This window comes from Cupressus sempervirens, chromosome 8 (genome assembly GCF_028749045.1).
Source record: "Cupressus sempervirens isolate cs-2001-9-10 chromosome 8, ASM2874904v1, whole genome shotgun sequence".
Lineage (NCBI taxonomy): Eukaryota > Viridiplantae > Streptophyta > Pinopsida > Cupressales > Cupressaceae > Cupressus > Cupressus sempervirens.
The window spans coordinates 581,817,283-581,837,526 of NC_143125.1; the positions used below are offsets into that span (position 1 = coordinate 581,817,283).

Consider the following 20,244-nt stretch of genomic DNA (forward strand, 5'->3'; position numbering starts at 1 on the left):
GCTAAGAATCAGAGATTGTATGCTCTATAGGTGACGTCTCATGCAACTAGAGGAAACCGATTAGATTTCAAGATCTTCAAAGCATTATCAAAATTCTTATCAGCTAAGTTATCATTCCAATATGTTTATTTTCTAAGGCAGCCGGCTAGGCACAAGAATCTTTTATCTTTTGTTTAAGATCACGTTCTTAAATTTATTGTATAATCCCTTTGATTTATAATGAACTTTTTTCTTACTTTCATTGTATCCAGTTGAATAGTATCTCTTATGGGAGAGTTTTTCCAAATGCAATAAAACCTGAAAATGAAAAGGTATAATAACATCAAATTTCATAGCAGCAATTTTCAACATTTATCATGATGATATCTTGTTTGAGTTTACAGATTGACCTTCTTTAAATTTAACCTTGTTCATGGAAAGTGAAAGCCAAGTAACCGTGGTATGGATCCATAAATTATTATGCCACTAGATATTAGAATCAATTCTAGAATCTTTAAAGAACATAACCATGTAATCATAGATTGTGAAATGGTGAAGAGGTGTAATGATTCTGCAAGAACGCAAAAGAGAAATTAGATATGATTAAATTAAATTAATTAAACAATAAATTCTGCAATCTTTAAGAATATCCTTTTCAAATCACAAATTGTGATAAGCTAGAACATATATGTTATTCATGAATTTGATGGGAATCAACAGACAAAGTTGAGTGCTTTGAGATCCGAACACCTAGGATTCACCGTCTATATAGCCATGGAAATGGTGAAGAGGTGAGATGGAGTTTCCAATGACTTAGAAAATAAAAGTTAGATATGATACATTAAATCTAGAATAATATTATTTAATAGCTCATGCATGATCCTGTTAATTGTATCCTCCTACTGTCAAGTTGAATGGTGTGTTTAAATGCTAGGATGCTCAGTAGATGACAGATGTTCCAAGTCCAATTCTGGGTAAGAAGGGTCTTTCTCATTGGAGATTGTGTGGGGAATAAGTTAAAGTCCGAGGTTGAGTGGTTAAGCCCCTGACAATGTTTCACCTCTCCCCACGTTGTCAGACATACAATAGACAAAGATAAGCTATGCATTCAATTGTTATTGGAAATAGGTAGTTTTACTTTTATGAAGTATATGCAAGAAGAGGGTAAGATTAATTGAGTTTTATCATCATTACAGTTACTTTACACTTAGTTGCGAGAGATAGATTTATCTAATGGATTGTTATCTTAGTCTTTCATTTATATGACTAATAAATATGAGCATATCTTCTAATCTTATGTTGTTGCCACAGTTAAGCAATCGGAAGGAAATAAATGATACAGTGGTATCTGATGCCCTAAATGATCCAGCGGTAATTGAAGCCCTAAGTGATACAATGGTATTTGAAGCCCTAAATGATCTAATGGAGATCAATGCCCTAATTGATATGGTGGTTTGTGATGCCCTAATTTTATATATAGTGGTATTTAAAAGTAATCGTCATTTGATTTTGACATAACAGTATTGAATGGTAGTCATATGATTTTGTTATAGTGGTATTTGTGGACTAATTTAGGTGATTGTAGAAGCCTTCTTACAATGATTTATCGGTTCAAATTTCACGGTATGTGGAATTTAATTTCTATGGTAAATTCATTGATGGTGTATTAAGTTCTTAGTTAAGAAATTTTGTCTAACTGATTTTAACGGTAAATCTCATTCACATGAACATGACTGATATAACTGTCTTCCTACGAAAATGAAGTAATAACTATATTTCTTTGAGTATGTTAGTTGTTAATTAAGACCTGTGAAAACTGGTGGTTACACCAAACCCTTATACTTCAGCAAGGGCACAAAATTTCAGAACTTCAAAAGTGTAAAAAAGGCAACAAAAAAAGATAAGATAATCAAATAATTGGATGCTTTACTCATCAAATGGGTTCATATTTATAATCTCCAAATGGCACAAAGTTTCTCAAATGAACTTCACATAAGAAGCTTCCCACACACAACATTAAAATATAATAAAGTGTCATTAATATAATTTATTAATTGCTTTTGGCTCCAAAAATGACCTTTTCCACCATAACTTAATATTTTGACATGCAAGGCCATTGTTTCTTGTTCCTATGATTTAAAACTTTTTGTCTTGGTTCCAACGAGCTATGATACTGAGGTGACCAAACAACAACACCAACAAAAATGGCAACCTCAATGTATTTAGATGAATAATAATAATAATTCACCTGTCTTGCAAAAACAACTGAAGAAGCATCAGAATCAAAATCTAACAACACCAAAGTTATCTTGATGATGAAAGACGAACCTGACAGGGTGACTTAATATAAATAGATGCTCCCTCCAAGATTAAAAAAAGAACAGATAATGGAGGAGAATATACCTCAGACTTGTTTAAAAGGTTTTGCAAAGAATCAGAGATCAAGAGGGAGTACACTATTCCTTATAACCCAGAACAAAACAGGGTAGCTGAAAGAAAGAATAGGACAATTGTAGAAGCTGCTAGGGCTATGATTTTTGACCAAAATCTAGAATACTATCTTTGGGCAGAAGCCTCTTGTACTGTTGTATATATTCAAAACAAAAGCCCTCACTCCTATCTTAAAGATAAAACCCCTAAAGAAGTATTTACTAAAGTCAAACCCAATATAAGTCATCTCAAAATTTTTGGATGTCCTATATACATTCATGTTTCAAAGGAAAAGAGAATCAAATTAGAACCATCTGGGAGGAAAGGTATCTTTGTAGGGTATGGTGAAACTTCTAAAGCATATAGAATTTTCATACTTGGACAGAAAACTATTGAACTTAGTAGAGATGTAGTCTTTGAGGAAGATCTTGCATTCAAAAGAGCCATAAGTTCCAATGAACCTTCTCTTTTACCAAGTTCTAAAAGAATCAAGATTCTTGGAGCCCAAACTGGAAGCCTGGAATAAAAATTGAGAGCATCACATAGCTCCTCTAACTCAACTGAGCTCATCGGAACCAACAGTCTGACTTACTATAAATAGTAAGCCCCTCAAATGGAGCCAAAACACACTATAGGCTACTGAAAAGCTTATAACCCCACAACTGAGACCCTCAAATTCCACTGTTAGCTCACGAGGGTCGCAATGGTGAACTGACCAAGCCAACTGCAGAAACCTGCTACAAATGGGGACATTACATAATTATACGTGCATACTATAAGAGTTATTTGCCTTGATCTTTTCCTTTGTATCTAAAGTTGCTCTTGCATGGAAAGAAGAATGACACATTAGGTAGCTTATGACAACAACTTAAAAGAAGTTGTGATTAGGCTGGATAAAGTGAGGCTCTGGAAGCAAATATCTTTGATGATTGAAATTACATTAAGAGGGAGTATGACACTTCCTCAAAGACAACACAGGATAATACTCAAAGGGAGTCTAGAAATACATGTGTGACTGCATGATTTTGATGGGCCTACTCTTGAGTGCATCATGAGGAAATATTGACTTATCACTAAAAAGTTGGAAGATTGATAGCAAGATTTAGAGGGAGTTCAACAAGCATCCTGGGTGAAGAGAGCTTCTGAGGAAGTAGCTAGAGGACCTGACTTCCTAGGAACGATGTTCAGAGGGAAATTTTTTAAATGCAATCCTTTGTAAATGATATCTTCTCTATGAGGAGAAGTTCTAAGTAAAATTTATTGTGATGTATTCTTCTCTATGGGGTAGAATTGAGGTGAAAGCCTTTGTACCACCCTCTGACTTGGTTCACAGTGATTACTATTTCACATATGATATGCAATGAAAGGTAATGAACTTTCATTGACATATATAAACAAAAGGTAACAATTGTAAGGTAACGAACTTATAAATGGTAGACCTGTTATCATGACAAACTTCATTAAGTTGTTGTCCCAAAGTGCTGGAAGTCATGATAACGAATGTATCAACCAGAAGGCAACTATTGTAAGGTGACGACCTTATCAATAGTTGACCTATCTCCTAACACCAAAATGTGTTGGAGCAAGGGTTATCATGGTTCTTCGAGCTGGATTTCGCTAGACACCCTGAAAGTCAATTTGTTATGGTTCTTTGGGTCGGATCTTGTTGGACACCATAACTTAAATCTATCATAGACCACATTTAAGGTAGTGTTCAAATCTTGTATTATAATTGTTGTGATTCTTTTCTTGCTAAAGAGGGAGTGTTGAGAAATGTAGCCTAATAGTGAATTGAAGAAAATTCCTTATGTAATATATGTTAATATATGTGTGTGTTGATGGATTTATGTTGATATCCATATATATGTTATTCTAGGAATATCATACTGAGACAATATCTTTTCATACACTTGAGAGCACAAGGTGTTCTACAAATCCTCCATAGCTAAGGAGTGTTAAAGTTGTAGCTTCAGTCAAATAAATCAAATTTGATATACATTGTTGTTATTGGTAAATCATCATTTTCTATATATACGTATTGATGTAATAATAATATATATTATATATTATACATGTACATATTAATATACTATAATATATATTATACATGCACATATATTAATATATATACATATACATATATATATTATACAAATTATTATTATTAATTATATAAATTAAATGATGATCAAACCTTGGAGACATATCTCTTCATGAGACAATGAAGAGACATGTTTCCTCTCATACTTTATCAAATCCAAATCTGCATTTGGAACATATCAATTACAATGGCCATATTATTACATTTGCAGAAAAGATCCATGTTACTCAACAATTGTGAATGGATCAAGCGTAATGATTGCTACTTGAAACAAAATTTGAGTTAAAAAATACAGGAGGCTTTCTCCAACTGAACATTCACATTAAGCTCAATAAAAAATGTATCTAGACTTGAATTACATGTACACTTTTGCCAGAAAAGTGCAATATGCATAATATATGCAATACTTCATACAATATTTGAAATTCTTTTGGACAAAATATGTCAAACTTTATATAGTAAGGTAAAACTTTAATAAAAATAAAAGTCTATATGATTTCAGTATTGCATATTTAGATCTAAAGCTTCTTTATTTAATGGACAAAATATATTTTCAAGATTATAAAAACAAAATTTAACTTTTGAACAACCTTGTTTGCAAACTAATACTAGTGGTGTCCAAAATTAATGGGATTGAACATTTTCGTTTATATAACGAGATAAATGGCATTTTACAAAAAGATGGTTAAAAACTCAATGCAAATGGCAGAACTTGTGACTTGAGAATTCAGACAATCTGACGCAGCAACTATAGCTTCTTTTAGTGCACCTACTCTAGAGTTAGAAGTTTAAAAAAATCAAATACCCTCCACTTAGGCTCAATTAAAAACCCTTTATTTATCTTAAGACTGTTTCTAAAGTACGTTTGGTTTCAAGAGATGGAAAGAAAAAAGAAGATGCATGTTTATGAGAGTGAGAGAACAAATGAGAACCTGCTCAACATTTTCCATTCCTTTTGCTAGGAGATCTGCAATCATGGCATGCCAAATTCTTTGTCCTCTAAAATAAAGACCCGATTCCTATATATTTCAGAAAGGAAAAAGTTATAAACTTATACGACAAGTTTAGTAATGATCTTTGTATAGCTATCTAAGAAAATCAAATCACTATTTTGCTTCAAAAAAGTCACTATATCTATGTAACCTAGTAAAATAGAACAAAAAATAGCTAAGCATAAACAATCCAACTATTGCAGTGAACTCAGTCTTGGAACATCATGCAATTTATCATTATGATATTGTTGATGTTTTAGTTTATCATTAAATTATGAGAAACTTGTTTAGATTTAAAGTTTAAACTAAACCTAAACATTAAAGCTAAAGAAAAACATCAAAATATCGACAAAACATACAAAAAATACAAATATCAACAATATATAATATATTCTTGAGATTTTTACATCAATCAAATGACTGCTTGTATATATATTTTCCTTGGATACAAGAACTGAACTGATAAAAACTGTCTTGTAAGCAAGATACAATAAATTTTATGGATGAAACAACTATTATAAACGAAATATCAACACCGTACTAGCTAAAAAAGAGACTAAAATTTCAATACACACAAAATAACAATACATAGAAGACATTTGATCCCAAATATTAAAATCTAAGTTACCAAATTTGCAGCCTACACCTGTGCACCAGGTGCAGATGCATTATGGTGCAGGTGCAAATGCACTAATGTGCTTGGGTGCACACTAAAGTGCACTGTGTGTGCAACCTGCACACTAAGAGTGCATTTGGGGCATTTGGTGTGCAAGTTATGTGTGCCCAAAGAGACCTTGCATGGGCCCTCCTAAAGTCCAATAAAAACACATTTAAAAAGATTTAATTAATGGATTCCTTCTGCAAAACCCTAGAATGGTCCTTTAAGAGGCCATTCAACCTAAAAACATACTATTTTGTTTGCTCGTTGTGATCAACTAATCTTGTCTCCATTTTTGGCATTTCGAAGGGCAGGTGGTTTTTTTCAAAGAGGATCATTCATCAAGTCCAATACAACTTCAACAAAGGAGATTTAAGCGTCAAAGATAAGTTTTAACCTTATTATTTACTCTTTTAACAAAAAAATAAAGTTTATATCTAAACTTTCTTTTTAGAAAAAAAAAAGCAAGTTTAACTCTTTATTATAATATTTATGTATGTTAATTCACACTCGTATGCTTCCAAGTATTAGTTTTTTCTAATTTAAAATTATGTAATTTCTTATAATAGCAAAAAGAAACATTGGTCAGCAATCAAAGTCTAGTGATTGTGGAAACATTCCAAAGATTCAAAATTGATAAAGGATCTCTTTTATGGAGACAACAAGGATTGAACAACTTCTAGGAGGTTGGGAATATATTTGGAAGTGTAATTTGGGTAATAATCAATTTAATAGCTTGTACTATTGAGCAAAACTTCACTTTATGGGCCCTTCAAGGTAAGGCTTGTCTCCTGTCAATATAGAGGCATTCATAACAAAACAAAGAAGATTCAATAAAAAGGTTACAAGAGGAGAACAAAGAGCTCATCCTTCCACAAAGAAACTAATAATTAATTTACCCACTGATACAATATTGGCCTTCCAACATCCCTTCTTGCATATGCCCTCTACGCAAGTTGAAGATGAAATAAGAATTGCCACCCACAAAAGAGGTTCATTGGAGAAGGCATTTAAAATCAAAACAAGAGATTGTTGAACTCTTGTTGAACAAAAACTTACATGTTTCACCTATGTCAATGGTTTTTCATTCAACTTAGTGAGATTGCCATAGTGATGGGAAATGGCATCGATAATCAATAGTGCACCTCTTGGTTTCACAAGTCCTAGGTATGAAAAGCCGTATAGCACCTTATTGTAAAGAGAGAAGATTAGTGTAGAGACCTCACTGAAACCAATAAGAAAATATGCAAGTTCTTTCTTCCCATACTTCCTTGGGCCTCTTCCAGCTAACATGATTTGAACCCGTCCCCAACTATGCAACAAACAACGTTGATTTTCCTTCTATAACTACACCCAAATTCTTGTCTTCCCCATGTTCACATGTTGGGTTAAACTCTTTGTTGTAAGAAGTTTTTTCTGGCCAATGTGATTAGTCCACATTAACAGTCCTTAAAAAAAATTTACAATTTTTTTAAATTTCCTTATTAGTATTAGAACACTCGTGCAACTTCATGTTCCACTTACCATTTTTTGTTTTGATTCATCCAAGTTTCCTCACTATGGTGAAGACCCTCCTCCATCACAATTTTAGGTTAGCCTTGGTTAACCATGTTTTCAACCTTCTTTAAATAGCTCATTAACCAAATTATCGTCGACACATCCAATGGAAAAGTACTTGCTTACTCTAAAAGGATTTCATATTGTATTGAGGTTTTAACTTTGAGATTGCTTATACTAAGGTGCTTCCGTATTCTTTCTAACTGTCACCAACTACAGTTTGACATGATGCCTTCCCAAACTTCGCAACTATAGAGAAAAACCAACATGACCAACAAACTGAAAAGAGTTTTCTTGGTTTTCCAATCCTAAAGTTCAGCTATTACACACCTATTTTAGAATTGTTATGACATTTTCCATCCCCCCTGTATTCCTTTTTCCAGGTACAAGTCTCCCGACTAAGTTTATAGTGGAAGTCAATCCAAAGATATTTGTGTTCTTTCACTATTTCCAACAAGCTTCCTAGAAAAGGAAGGCGATTTGTTTGTCTTTTCTCTTTAAGGAGAAAATTATGATTTTGATTTTGGAAATTTTAACCTACATCTCCACCTCTTGATCATGATCTCTTAATCATGAGTTGTTTTTTATATAAGATCGTCATTGTATAAAAGTAGGTTCACCATAAACCCTACCAATTGAACAACTCTTCTCCATCTATTTTATATATCCAAGTTTCTAACTTATCAATATAAACCAAATAAATTGGGGGATAGAGGACATCCTTTCCTAAGCTAGTTTCACTAAGAAAACATTCAGACATTCCTTCATTAGTTCTAATTTTAGCTCTAACCCTCTTTCAAAGTCTATGCACCATCGTTCTAAACATGTCAAGGATACCCAATCCTCCCATTTTGTTCCATAATTTTTCTCTAGGCACTATGTTAAAGGCTTTGCTAGAGTCCATAAAATAGCAGTAGGCTTCTTCCCATTGATTCTCCTATATTTATTCTATCCAATGTCAAAAGGTTGTGCAATAATCAATGGTAGAATGTCTAGGCCTAACACTCGCTTTCCCTTTTGCTCCTTTTCCTTCATCTTCTACCAACTACTGATTCTACATTCCATTGTGCTCCTAAAAGTTTCAAGAAGGGGTTTTTTGAATTTTCGAGGATCTACTGCAAATGTATTAACACTGCCAATGTATTTGGTATGTGTTTTCCAAATGGTAGCAACCTCTTATATATATAAAGAGAATAATCAATGAAGAGACATGTCCCTATGGGACATGTCTATTCATTAATAAGATAATTAATATAATATAAACTTTAATCATAGTTTTATATATATACAAACTTATATCTCATATATGATGAACACACATATAAAGGATAAAGACATCTGAATTGACTAAAACTTTAACACTCCCTCTTAGCCAACAAGTGTTACATCCCAACTTTTTGACCCAATTTAAAATGTTCATTTAGTCGTTGAGGTTCACATGAAGTTAGTTGATAGTTGAAATTTGTTATGATCATGCAAAATGGTAAGATAGTTAGTCCTTATAAATTCATATGAAGATAACATGCTAGTTAACCGATATGATGATATTTTAAAGCTATTTCAGATAGTTTGTTATTTATCATGAATTCATGGGAATTGACAATCGGTCATAGACCCCATGTTGTTGATAGTGAGCAATGGCCATCACCCGACAGTGGTAGAGATGGGAATCCTAGGAACCATCCTGAGAGACACCATTATGGATGGTGGGTCTGGGGTGATCGTCCATCCCAAGAAGACATGGAAGAAACACGACAATCCTACCCTGTGGCCGACCACATTCAACTTGCTCGGCACCAACCAGTAGGGGATAAAGCTGCTAGGGACCCTAATGGCTCAACAGGTAACCATCGAGACACAACCATTTGTGCTCGATTTCATTGTGATCCCCTTGAAGAAAAAGGGATACAACGTCATTCTTGGAAGAGGATGGTTGCTGGCAACCAAGGTCAATCACAATTGGTAAAAGAACATTTTGTCTATGGAAAGCAAAGGGAAAAAGTTTGCCATTGACCTTCGAACACAGATAGTAAGTGAAGAAATGGCGTCTTCATCGGAGTTTGAGTCAGACAAGGAACATTAGATGGATGAGGGAAGAGCCCACATTGATCCGAACGACGAAGGCATTTTGGAATTGGAGGAATGTTCAGGAGATGAGACTAGTTCAATGAATGGACTTTTCCATTGGCAAATGGAAGACTATGAGATCTTCCATTCTTACATGCTTGGCATCAAGAAACTTGAAGGTGAGAAGGAGGTATTCCCACCAGAGTTAGTGGAATACAAAGAAGGCAACGCAGAGATCAACGAGAGTCCTGCCCATTGCTTTGAAGGGAAAGCCATTAGACACGAAGTGTCGTCAGTGGAGACCATCAATCTTGGCGATACGAAAAACTTGAGGAACATACTTGTCAGGGACGACTAGAACCTTGTTCTAAAGGCTGTAGCATTTAAAATCTTCATGGAGTATAAAGATGTATTTGCCTGGACTTATAAGGATTTAAAAGGGGTCCCGCCAGAGATGTGCGTTCACCGCATACCTTGGTGCCCGAAGTCATACATGTGCAGAAATGACTGTACAGAATGAATAAGAACTACGCGGCATGCATAAGCGAGGAGATACAACGAATGTTGGAAGCTGGCATAATATTCAAAGTCCAAACAAGTGAGTGAGTGTCACCAATCGTGATATTCATCAAGGATGGGAACCAAATCCAGATGTGTGGACTTCCAGTGCCTTAATGCTATCACGATAAAAGATCCCTTCCCCATTCCATTCACGGACACAATTCTCAAAGTGGTAGGACACGAGATGTGCTCTTTCATGGATGGATTCTCTAATTATAACCAGATCTCCATTGTTGAAGAAGATAAATTGAAAACTACCTTTGTGATGGAGGATGGAGTATACACTTACAACTAGATGCCCTTCGGATTGTGTAACGCCCTGCCACATTTCAGAGAATCATTTTACACATCTTTGACAAAATGTCAGTAGACAACTTCCGAGCATTTTTAGATGATTGGTCCATCCTTAGTGGACATGACAACCACTTGGTGGCACTCCAAGAATGTATGGAAACGTGTCAGCAGGCACGGCTGGCACTAAACCCTAAAGAGTGTTGGATGATAGTTCCTCAAGTCAAATTACTTGGGCATGTTGTGTGTAAGACAGGACTGAAGACCGACCTAGACAAAGTGCAGGCAATTGTGGAAATGGAAGCCTCGACAGAGGTAACTGGAGTGAAATCTTTTCTCAAGCACATTGGATACTACAGACGGTTCATAAACAACTATGCCCAAATTGCTCTTCCCCTCAACAAGTAAACACAGAAGGGAGAACCGTACGTCTAGAGCTCCGAGCAGGAGAGTTCCTTCAAAAAGTTGAAGAATAGATTGTTGGGGGTGCCTATCTTGGCATATCCAAACTAGGACAAGGAGTTCCATGTCCATGTGGATGCTTCTAACTTCGCCATAGGTGCAACGTTGGCGCAAACTAGCGACCATGGCCTTAATCACCCAGTATATTTTGCAAGCTGACTACTTTCAAAAGCTAAGAAGAATTACAGCACCACTGAAAAGGAGGCTCTAGGGATGGTGTACATTGTGCAAAAGTTTCGACATTATGTCTTGGCTACACCATTCACTGTTTACGTGGACCACGAGGCGCTAATGTACCTAGTGAACAAACCAATCATCCAAGGAAGGATTAGTAGATGGTTGTTACTCCTGTAGAAGTTCACCTTCACCATTATTGTGCGACTGGGGAAAAGTCATGTCATTGCCAACCAACTCTCCCAAATCAAGTCCGGAGAGCCGGCAGAAGGGGTCAATAATGATTTTCTGGAGTCACACTTGTTCAGGATCGCCATCCTTCTAGGATGGTATAAGTCTATAGGGGAATATCTATCCACATCCCACTTTCCAGGGGAGATGTCAGCAGGCAAACGACGGAAGCTAGTGTTAAGGAGTCGGACCTTCCAACTAATAAATGGCCTCCTATATAAGATGGGCCCAAACTAAGTACTAAGGTGATGCATAATGGAAGAGGAAGTACAAAGTGTTTTGAGGGAGGCACATGAAAATCTGACAGGCAACCACATGGAACCCGACACAACTGCACGAAAGGTTTTGCTTTCCGGATTATGGTGGCCCACACTTTACAATGATGGATAGGAATGGGTGTTAAGTTGTGATACATGCTAGAGAATCGACAAACCACTTAAGTGGGAGTTCATGCCATTAAACCCTTCCAATGCTCAAGAAGTGTTTGAACGTTAGGAACTGGACTTCGTGGGTCTGTTGAAGGCGAGTACGGCTTGATGGTGCCGATACGTGGTAGTGGCCACTAACTATTTAACAAAGTAGGTAGAGGCGTGGGCACTACCAGACAATTCTGCAATAAGCATTGCAAGGTTTTTATATGAGCAAATTATCATGCGGTACGACATACCCATCCAGTTGACAAGTGACAGAGGAGGTCACTTTGAGAATCATGTAATCAAATCACTAGCAACTAAATTCAAGATTCTTCATTCGTTGCCAAGTCCATATTACCCAAGGGCCAATGGCTAAGCAGAAGTGACAAACAAAATCCTCGTGGCTATCATATATAAATCATGTGGAGTAGAATAGGTAGACTGGGAAGAAAAGTTGTCTTTGGTGCGATGGACCTACCGTACAACATTTAAAGTCACAATTGGACAGATGCTGTTCCAATTAATGTTTGGGCAAGAGGCCATGGTACTAGCTGAATTCATGATCCCGAGCCTCCAGATTGCAATTGAAAATAGACTCGGAGATACGGAAAGTCTATGAGAGCGCCTATATCAACTAAACAAATTGAGTGAACAAAGATTAACGGTGCAATGGACGACGGAGGTGGCACAAACTCGCCGCAAGGCATGACATGCTAAACATTTAAAAAAGGACAAGATTCCAACCAGGTCAACTAGTGCTTCGGTAAAATGGCCACAATGAGATAAAATCAAGGAAATTCAAGGTCAAATGGCTTGGACAATATAAAATTAGAGAAGTTAGTGATAATGGTTCCATAAAATTATGGACCTTGGACGGGTGAGAAATTCCTGATGTCATTAATGGATCGAAGCTGAAGATCTATCATGAATGGAAAGAAGGCAAGGTAAGGGGTAATACTTGCCAGAAATTAGACTTAGGAATTTATTTTTTAAATTAAAAAAAAATACAGAGGTGTCCTATGGACGTGTGCCTACAGACATTGTCCTACGATTATAAGTGCCCACCCTCTAAGGGAAACAAAGAAAGGCATCCTACGGGGAAAAATAGAGAAGAGCATTACGCACAAAACAAAGGAAAATAGGAGTAGCCGCGGATGAGAGAAAGTAGAGACGCCGTGGAGAGGGGAGGAAAGTAAAAACGTCGCCGACAAAGACTTTTCCATGGAAAGGGAGTGAGATGAGATGTATGTAGTATGGCCGCTAGAAGTAGGGTAAAAGAAATAAAAAGGGGTCCATTGTCGTCTAGAGAAACATTGTCACGGAGAAGGAAAATAGGAAGCATTCTGTGGGCAACAGGTGAAAAGAAAAAAAAAAGTGCGACGAAGGGAGAAGAAAATATACACTGCGAGAGAGGGATAGAGAATACTGGGAGGCTGAAGTACGACATGTCGTAGAGAAGCAAAAGGAGGAGCAACTGCAAAACCTAACCGTCTTTGTTGCAATAAAGACAAAACAAGAGACCGTTAATCAGTTGGCGTATGCAGTCTGCAGGGAAAAGAAGACAGTGGAAAGATCAGTTGAAGGAGAATAGCACCAAGATGGACAAGAATGTGAGAGTGTTGGCCTCAGGAGTCTGGGTTGCATGGCTAGGAGCATTGAATAGCAAGTAGCAAAAGATGCATCTAAAAGTGCAACCATCTGCACAGAAGGCTGACCTTTCTCATCTCACAGTATAGTTTGAAGGGTTGAATGGCAGTGAGTGCTGTAGATGGTGGCAGGAAACGGCTGACATAGACCTCATCAAACAAATACTGATACGTGTGCAAGTACATTAGGCAATACAACTTCAAGTGTTTTCCATACAACTATTTGAGCCGATATTAAGAGCCATGATTGAAACATACAACAAACACAATAGAACAAATACATTCACATACAAGAAGCATCGTATCACATACAAGAAGCATCGTATAACAGTCTCATTCAAAGCCCGCAACTTCACTAGGGTTCTTGGCATTCCTGGCCAAGGAGGCTACAAAGTGGTAACTACGAACCACAAACTCCTGCAAGAACAAAAGGAATACTGGGTGAAGTTAGTGGGACACGACCTCATGCTAGAAGAATTTGAGACTGTAATAAAGGGTACTAAGAGTCGAGGACTGTGGCGAGACTTCATTCGAGAAGGCCATTGGCGATGTATCATGGATGTGATAAAGAGCAGGTTAACCAGGGTGAGTAAGGCTTTAGATATTGCTCTGCCTCAGATTACCTTCATGAATGGCATTATGAATGGTACGGTATATAATTGGGCGACCGTGCTCGCTCATAGAATGGAGGAATTCATGACACTGTAGCATCACACATTCTATATGCCACACCATGCTTTCGGGTTATTCCTTGAAGCAACACTCCATCAAATTCCAACGGATGAGTTTGAAGTCGCACTGAGGGGAAGATTGGTAGTAGGAGAACCCCCAGTATTTTACTCGAGGCATTTGGACATGGGTGGCACGATGACCGACCAGGAGAGGGTAATACAGGTCTTAGATGCCTATGGTGACACGGATAGAGAATGGGAGGATACCACGGAGAGTGGTGGGACTGACTCAGAGGGAGATAGTACTTCAACAGAGGTTGGGACTGTAAATGCAGGGTCCCCAACTAAAACACATTTCACTGCTCCTCAATTGTCAACTTCTGCACACTTGATAGCCACCACACCCATGCCGCTTATTCCTCCATTGGCCATAGGCATGCGCCCATTGTTATGACTCCACCCATGGTCATGGCAAAGAGCACAAATGTATTGGCGCAAATAGAGGTTGTTAAGGAGCCATCCCAGCTAGCCACCCCTGAGGGAACTCCAGTCATGGACATCCCTATCGATTTAGTTGCCTTAGATCTAGTAGCTGTAGAGTTCGTGGAGATGCACCAGGCACCAGAGCCCAAACCTCAAGTTTGACTAGACATGATTGGCACAGAGGCAGTTGTCACTATAGCTTCATCCTTGTTGGCCGAACCCGTGAGTGTGGCCCAGCTAACATAGCCAAAAGTGGAGAGTGTTGGAATGGCCCAACCAGCATAGCCTGAGGGTATTGAAGTGACGGACCGAGTTAGTGTCTTCTTAAGATAGCAATTCCAACTTAACCCTGCAGATGTCAGCCCCTATATCCAATCCCTGAGGTGAGGGGAGGGTTTGACAGGAGTATCGACCATTCCAACACCCCCAGGAGGGAGAATTCCATAGTCTGAGGATGCACCCAGTACGAAGGAGGCTACAACGAAGGTGGCAGTTGCTGACATAGAGGGAATGGAGACGGATACTAACCCACAGGCTAAGCAGGATGCTGAGGCTAAGGCTAAAGAGGGACTAGACTATGGGTTCGATGAGGAGAGGACCATGGCTTACATTAGGGCCATGGAGGTTGTGTTGGAGAGAGGTCGAATTATTGGACAGTATGCTTTGACCTGTAGAAGGGGAGTTGTAGTTGATCCGAGTCTATATCCAAAGGAGCTGTCCAAAGCGTTTCCATTCTTGCTTTGAGGCCAGAGGATGGCTAACCGTGGAAACATTAGAGATGTTGGCTGATTGGACTATAGAGCTTGAGTTGGGACCATGCAACACTGCTATGGAGAAGCTTGCACATGAGATAGTAAGGACGTATAAAGATGTCTACTATGCTCATTTACATGCAAAGGCAGATAGAGAAGTAGAGAGGGTTGCAGCTGCGAGGTCCAAGGCAGTCCAGGCAAAGGCTCGAGAGGAGCTAGCTGCTGAATTGGCTAGTCAGCAAGTAGCATGGGTAGTAGAGCGAGCCACGCTCTTGCAAGATAAGGAAAGGCCTGAAAAAGGATTGCAGACGACTCAGACTCAGACTATGGAGGCAACACTTCTACTAGAGGAGGCTATGGAAGTCAACACACAGACACAGAAGGACTTAAGTATATGCACCGATCAAGTTTACGAGTTGCGCCAACTGCTGAACACTTCAGGGACGCAACCTCCTCCCTAGTCTATGTTTGTTTCTATAATTGTATATTGTCTCCTGATTTTGTCAATTTTGAGTCACCATGAGAAGACTTTTCTTTTTTGGGGGGAATGATGTTCGCCAAACTAGGCAGTTAGACGATTATGGGTATGAGCATGGTTGTGTCGTTTCATTGGCACCGTGTCAGATGTTATAAATATGGCATACACTTATGTAATTGGCATCATGTTGGTGTTGAACATTATTACTTTGTACGGAAGCATTTGATGAATGAATAATACTTTACTTTGTTAAGTTATATGTTTATTTCTTGTTCACCTATGGGCTGAACATGGGCTAATGGGAAGGACACCATGGCCTAGCTGGTTGTATAGTCATCACTCTAACACCAAGATGCTCAGAAGGTAGGACTAGTGGTGTCCCATGCCTAATCCCATGTAGAGAGGGTCTTTCTCAATTGAGATTGTGTGGGGATACTTAGGGCCCATGGTTGGGAGGCTAAGCCTCTGACAATGCTTCTCCTCTCTACTAGATGCTAGGACTTGCACAAGGAAAAGTCTGGATCTACTTCTTAAGCCTTTACAATTATTGGGTATTATTATTTTATGTACTAAATCAAATTTAGTTATGTTTGCAACTATTTTCTTCATATATAGATGGTGTTCAACGATCTCTCTTTCCATCAAGTAAATGGTTAGTTGTGAATATTCTCTCATTTGTTAGTGAAGGTTAATTCAGTTTTCCTGGAATAGCTGTTAATTCTCCTTTCATGTGAATATGTAAAACATCTGTTATAACTGTTCTTCATGTGAATATGGAAAGCAACATATTTTAAATGATTATATAATTGTTAATTTTGGTTAGAAAAACTAGCTTGTTACACAAAAGCAAATGCATTTCTAAGTTTTCTGAAGTGTATTCATGAAGATACCTGGTTGATTTTCTGCTTGAGAATTATAAAAGAAAACAGACAAAAGGGAAATCAATTCATTCTATTGACATTTTTTTTTGTTAATTTTTGGGAAGATTGGAGACTTGGGTTTTAGAGTTTCATGCCTGAAAGAATGGAATTCTTCAGAACGTTTTGCAATTAGAGATGGTGAAAGGTCCATCAAATCTTGCCACTAGCTATGGCTTCATACAAAGGTCATGATTGTGCCAAATGGTGATGAAATTGGAGGTTATTGTTTTAGTTTCTAATTCAGGTTTGTTGTAGAGAAATAGAGACAGAAGAGGGCCAAATTGAAGCCCCTATAATCAGACTTTTGTGTTTAGCAAGGCAATCCTTCCAGACATTGCAATCGCATGAGCCTCCTAGACTAGCCGCCCAACCTCTTGGACATATTGTAGGGTTGTTGGGACTGCAATAACATTCCACACTTAGACTCCTAGATGATTTATTGGATTGAACGGAGATTGTGATCAGTTTGGGCAAAACTACGGAGCTGTGTGCATACCAGGTTCTAGGAATTGATTTTAATTGCATTACTTTATTTCCAATAATTGCTGATTGTAAGTGCTTGGTCTTGGAGGATATTTTGGAACTCTAACATTATCTCAGGTTCATATTTTAGCATCTTAAAGAAAGTCTAGCAAATGTTTGACATTATGTCAATGTTACATCTTTGAATAACAATATCTGCAAAGTGTTTGGGATTATGTCTTTGCATATTTTGTAATCATTTTTCAGATTCATATAAATATTTTCCAGCGTAATTGTTATTGTTGCAGCATGTTGGAAATTGTGACAAGGATTCTTTTTAAGCACCATTGAGGAGATTACCTCACTGAGTAGCAAACAAGCATTGAATACTAGAAAATCAGTGAACTGTGACTTAGCAAGACAAATGTTTGATAAAATGCTCACTCTAAATTTGAAATTGCAACAGAATTCAGACAGGGTCTTACAATGCTATCTAAGCTTGCATGCAAAATGTTTGACAAAATGCCAAACATAAAGTTAGAACTGGTTGGGGTTCTAACAGTTATATCAGAATTTGCATGTGAAGTGTTTAACAAAATGCAAACATTGAAAATTGACAACCCAAACCAGATTTGAGACAATATCCTAATGTGGCATATTACTGTGGTATCAAAGCTTGCATGTAAAGTGTTTGACAAAATGTCAAACGTTCAAAATTGACAACCCAAATCAGATTTGAGACTATTCCTAGTGTGGTATATTATAGTGATATCAGAGCAATTTCCTGCCATCTCGAAGGTTTCATTTCTTTCATGCTACCACAAAGGTTTGAAATAAAAATAATTGAATTCATACTGTTGATATTTTAGTGACTAATACTCTTACTATGTTGATTATGGGAAAATGGCATAGCATAGCTTCGGAAAAATCGTTGAGGACCTTGCTCAAGCTCAATAAAAGTTTGGTTATGATTTGCAACGTTGTGAAGATTACCTATGGAGGAAAAAAAAACACTCTTCCACACCTATAGTTAAAGATTTAATATAGGAGTACAGTAAGGAAAATGTTGCAGAAGAATCTATAAATGCAAGCATGCAAGTTGGTACTATCAAAGATGAGGAATGTGCAAGGGCTATAAGCTCTAACATTTCTGATCATTGTAGCAACAGTCAGAGTCCTTTGTAGTATCATGAGGTAGCAATCATTTCACTTAAGGAACATGCTTCTTGTTTATCATTGTTATCTCCAAAATTTGCACCCTAATGCTTATGTCCTGAAACTTCAGCAATTTTGGAGCAACATGGGATCAATTAAAGGTTGTGGATAACCTATGATTTGAATGAACCTCCGGGTTTTAGGCTAGTTCCTATTTGATATATCTGATGAACTCACCTATACTAATAAAAGATGTAAATTTGCATGGAAAAGGGGTAAAAACGGAGACTTGTAAATGGAAAACCTAAAATAATGAAAATAAGGTGATACACCAAAATAGTAATGCAAATTATTGTTATATTATATGACACAATGAACACTTTCAATAGACAACCACAAAACACACCTTGAAAGAAATGTTAAATACATATAAGTATTTCAAGAGAAGGCAAAGAGTGATTATTATGAAAGGAAATACATCACTGTCAAATATATCATTGAGGAAACACAACTCAAGACCTATGAATAAAAGATATTAGACATGGAAGATGTAAAATGAGACATTTCCCAAGGTTTCTGAATGAAACACAGTTAAATAACATCAATCACTAAAGACATTCAACAAAATCTTACTCCAAAAGGCTCAGTCCAATGAAAATTGTATTACGATCCGAAGCGCAAAGAACAATACATCTGCATGAATAGGTCAGTAAAACAAAGAAAAAGATGCTAAGGACAAAATATCACGTATGCATCCCTCTCCTCTCGAAATCTGAACCCATTCTCTCTCAAAAAGAGAAGTATATAACAATAATGAAACACCACCACATTCCCACAAAATCAGGAAGTGCGGGCCAATTATCAAAGAAAACTGCTCAAAAAAGGAGTTTCCAATTTAAAAAATGATGCCAACTATTCTTCAAACTGTGCCTCCACTATAGGTCTATGATAACCACTCAAAAATAACTCAAGAATCTCCAAGAATCTCTCAAGAATGACTCAATAGTCGTCAGTTAGGACTTTTGATCAAATACAACCATTAAGACACATGGCAACTCCTAACTGACCATTACTACCAAGTCATTACAACTTCACAAACCCAAACTGAACTTTAAATCCTCAGATTTAGGCATTAAGAATGGCACTTTACCTTTTAATCAACAAATGATTCGTGACTATTAATTTTGAACTCCCCCTTGACTATTATTTAATTGCATCTTTAATATTTATTATCATATAGTTGAGTTATAATAAATATCAACTAACATAATAATAATTACAATTAAATTAGATGCAACTAAAAACAATAACAAATTAAAATAATAACATATACTTCAAGTCATACATTATTATTTTAATAACAAAGGAAATCAAAAATTGCCCCTAATACAAGGTGTGGATTTGAACTGATTTTACAATGTGCTTGAGGGATGAATAAAGGTAAAACATAAGTCTTTTGGATCATTCGAACACTATGAAATTTGGAGGAAGAAATATTGAGAAAGGGTTTAGAAACTCTAGCCGCAACCTGGAGATTTTTCTACAATTTTTTCTGGTCCTTCCATGAATCCGTGACTGCTACTAGCTTGTGGGTGGCTTAAAGTTGCTAAGTCGTTCTTTCTTTCTCTTCTCTGCATTTTTGCTCTACTTACTCATGCCAAATCTGGACATCTTTTACTGGGTCTATCTTTTTAGCAAAAAACAGCTTCATATTGGCATCTCTGAAATGCTATTGGAGGCATATGTAGGTGTTCTTGATGT

General features: G+C 37.0%; 1 protein-coding gene across 3 annotated transcripts in view; it reads right to left on the minus strand.

The window, feature by feature from the left end:
• Nucleotides 1-20,244, minus strand: part of LOC149543762 (pectin acetylesterase 3-like) — a 228,460-nt gene that overhangs the window by 138,818 nt on the left and 69,398 nt on the right. For all 3 annotated transcript variants that reach the window (XM_089798455.1, XM_089798454.1, XM_089798456.1), the window contains exon 5: nt 5,443-5,529. In XM_089798455.1, the coding sequence (XP_089654581.1) occupies nt 5,443-5,529 (87 nt within the window). The remainder of the gene's footprint in view (nt 1-5,442; nt 5,530-20,244) is intronic.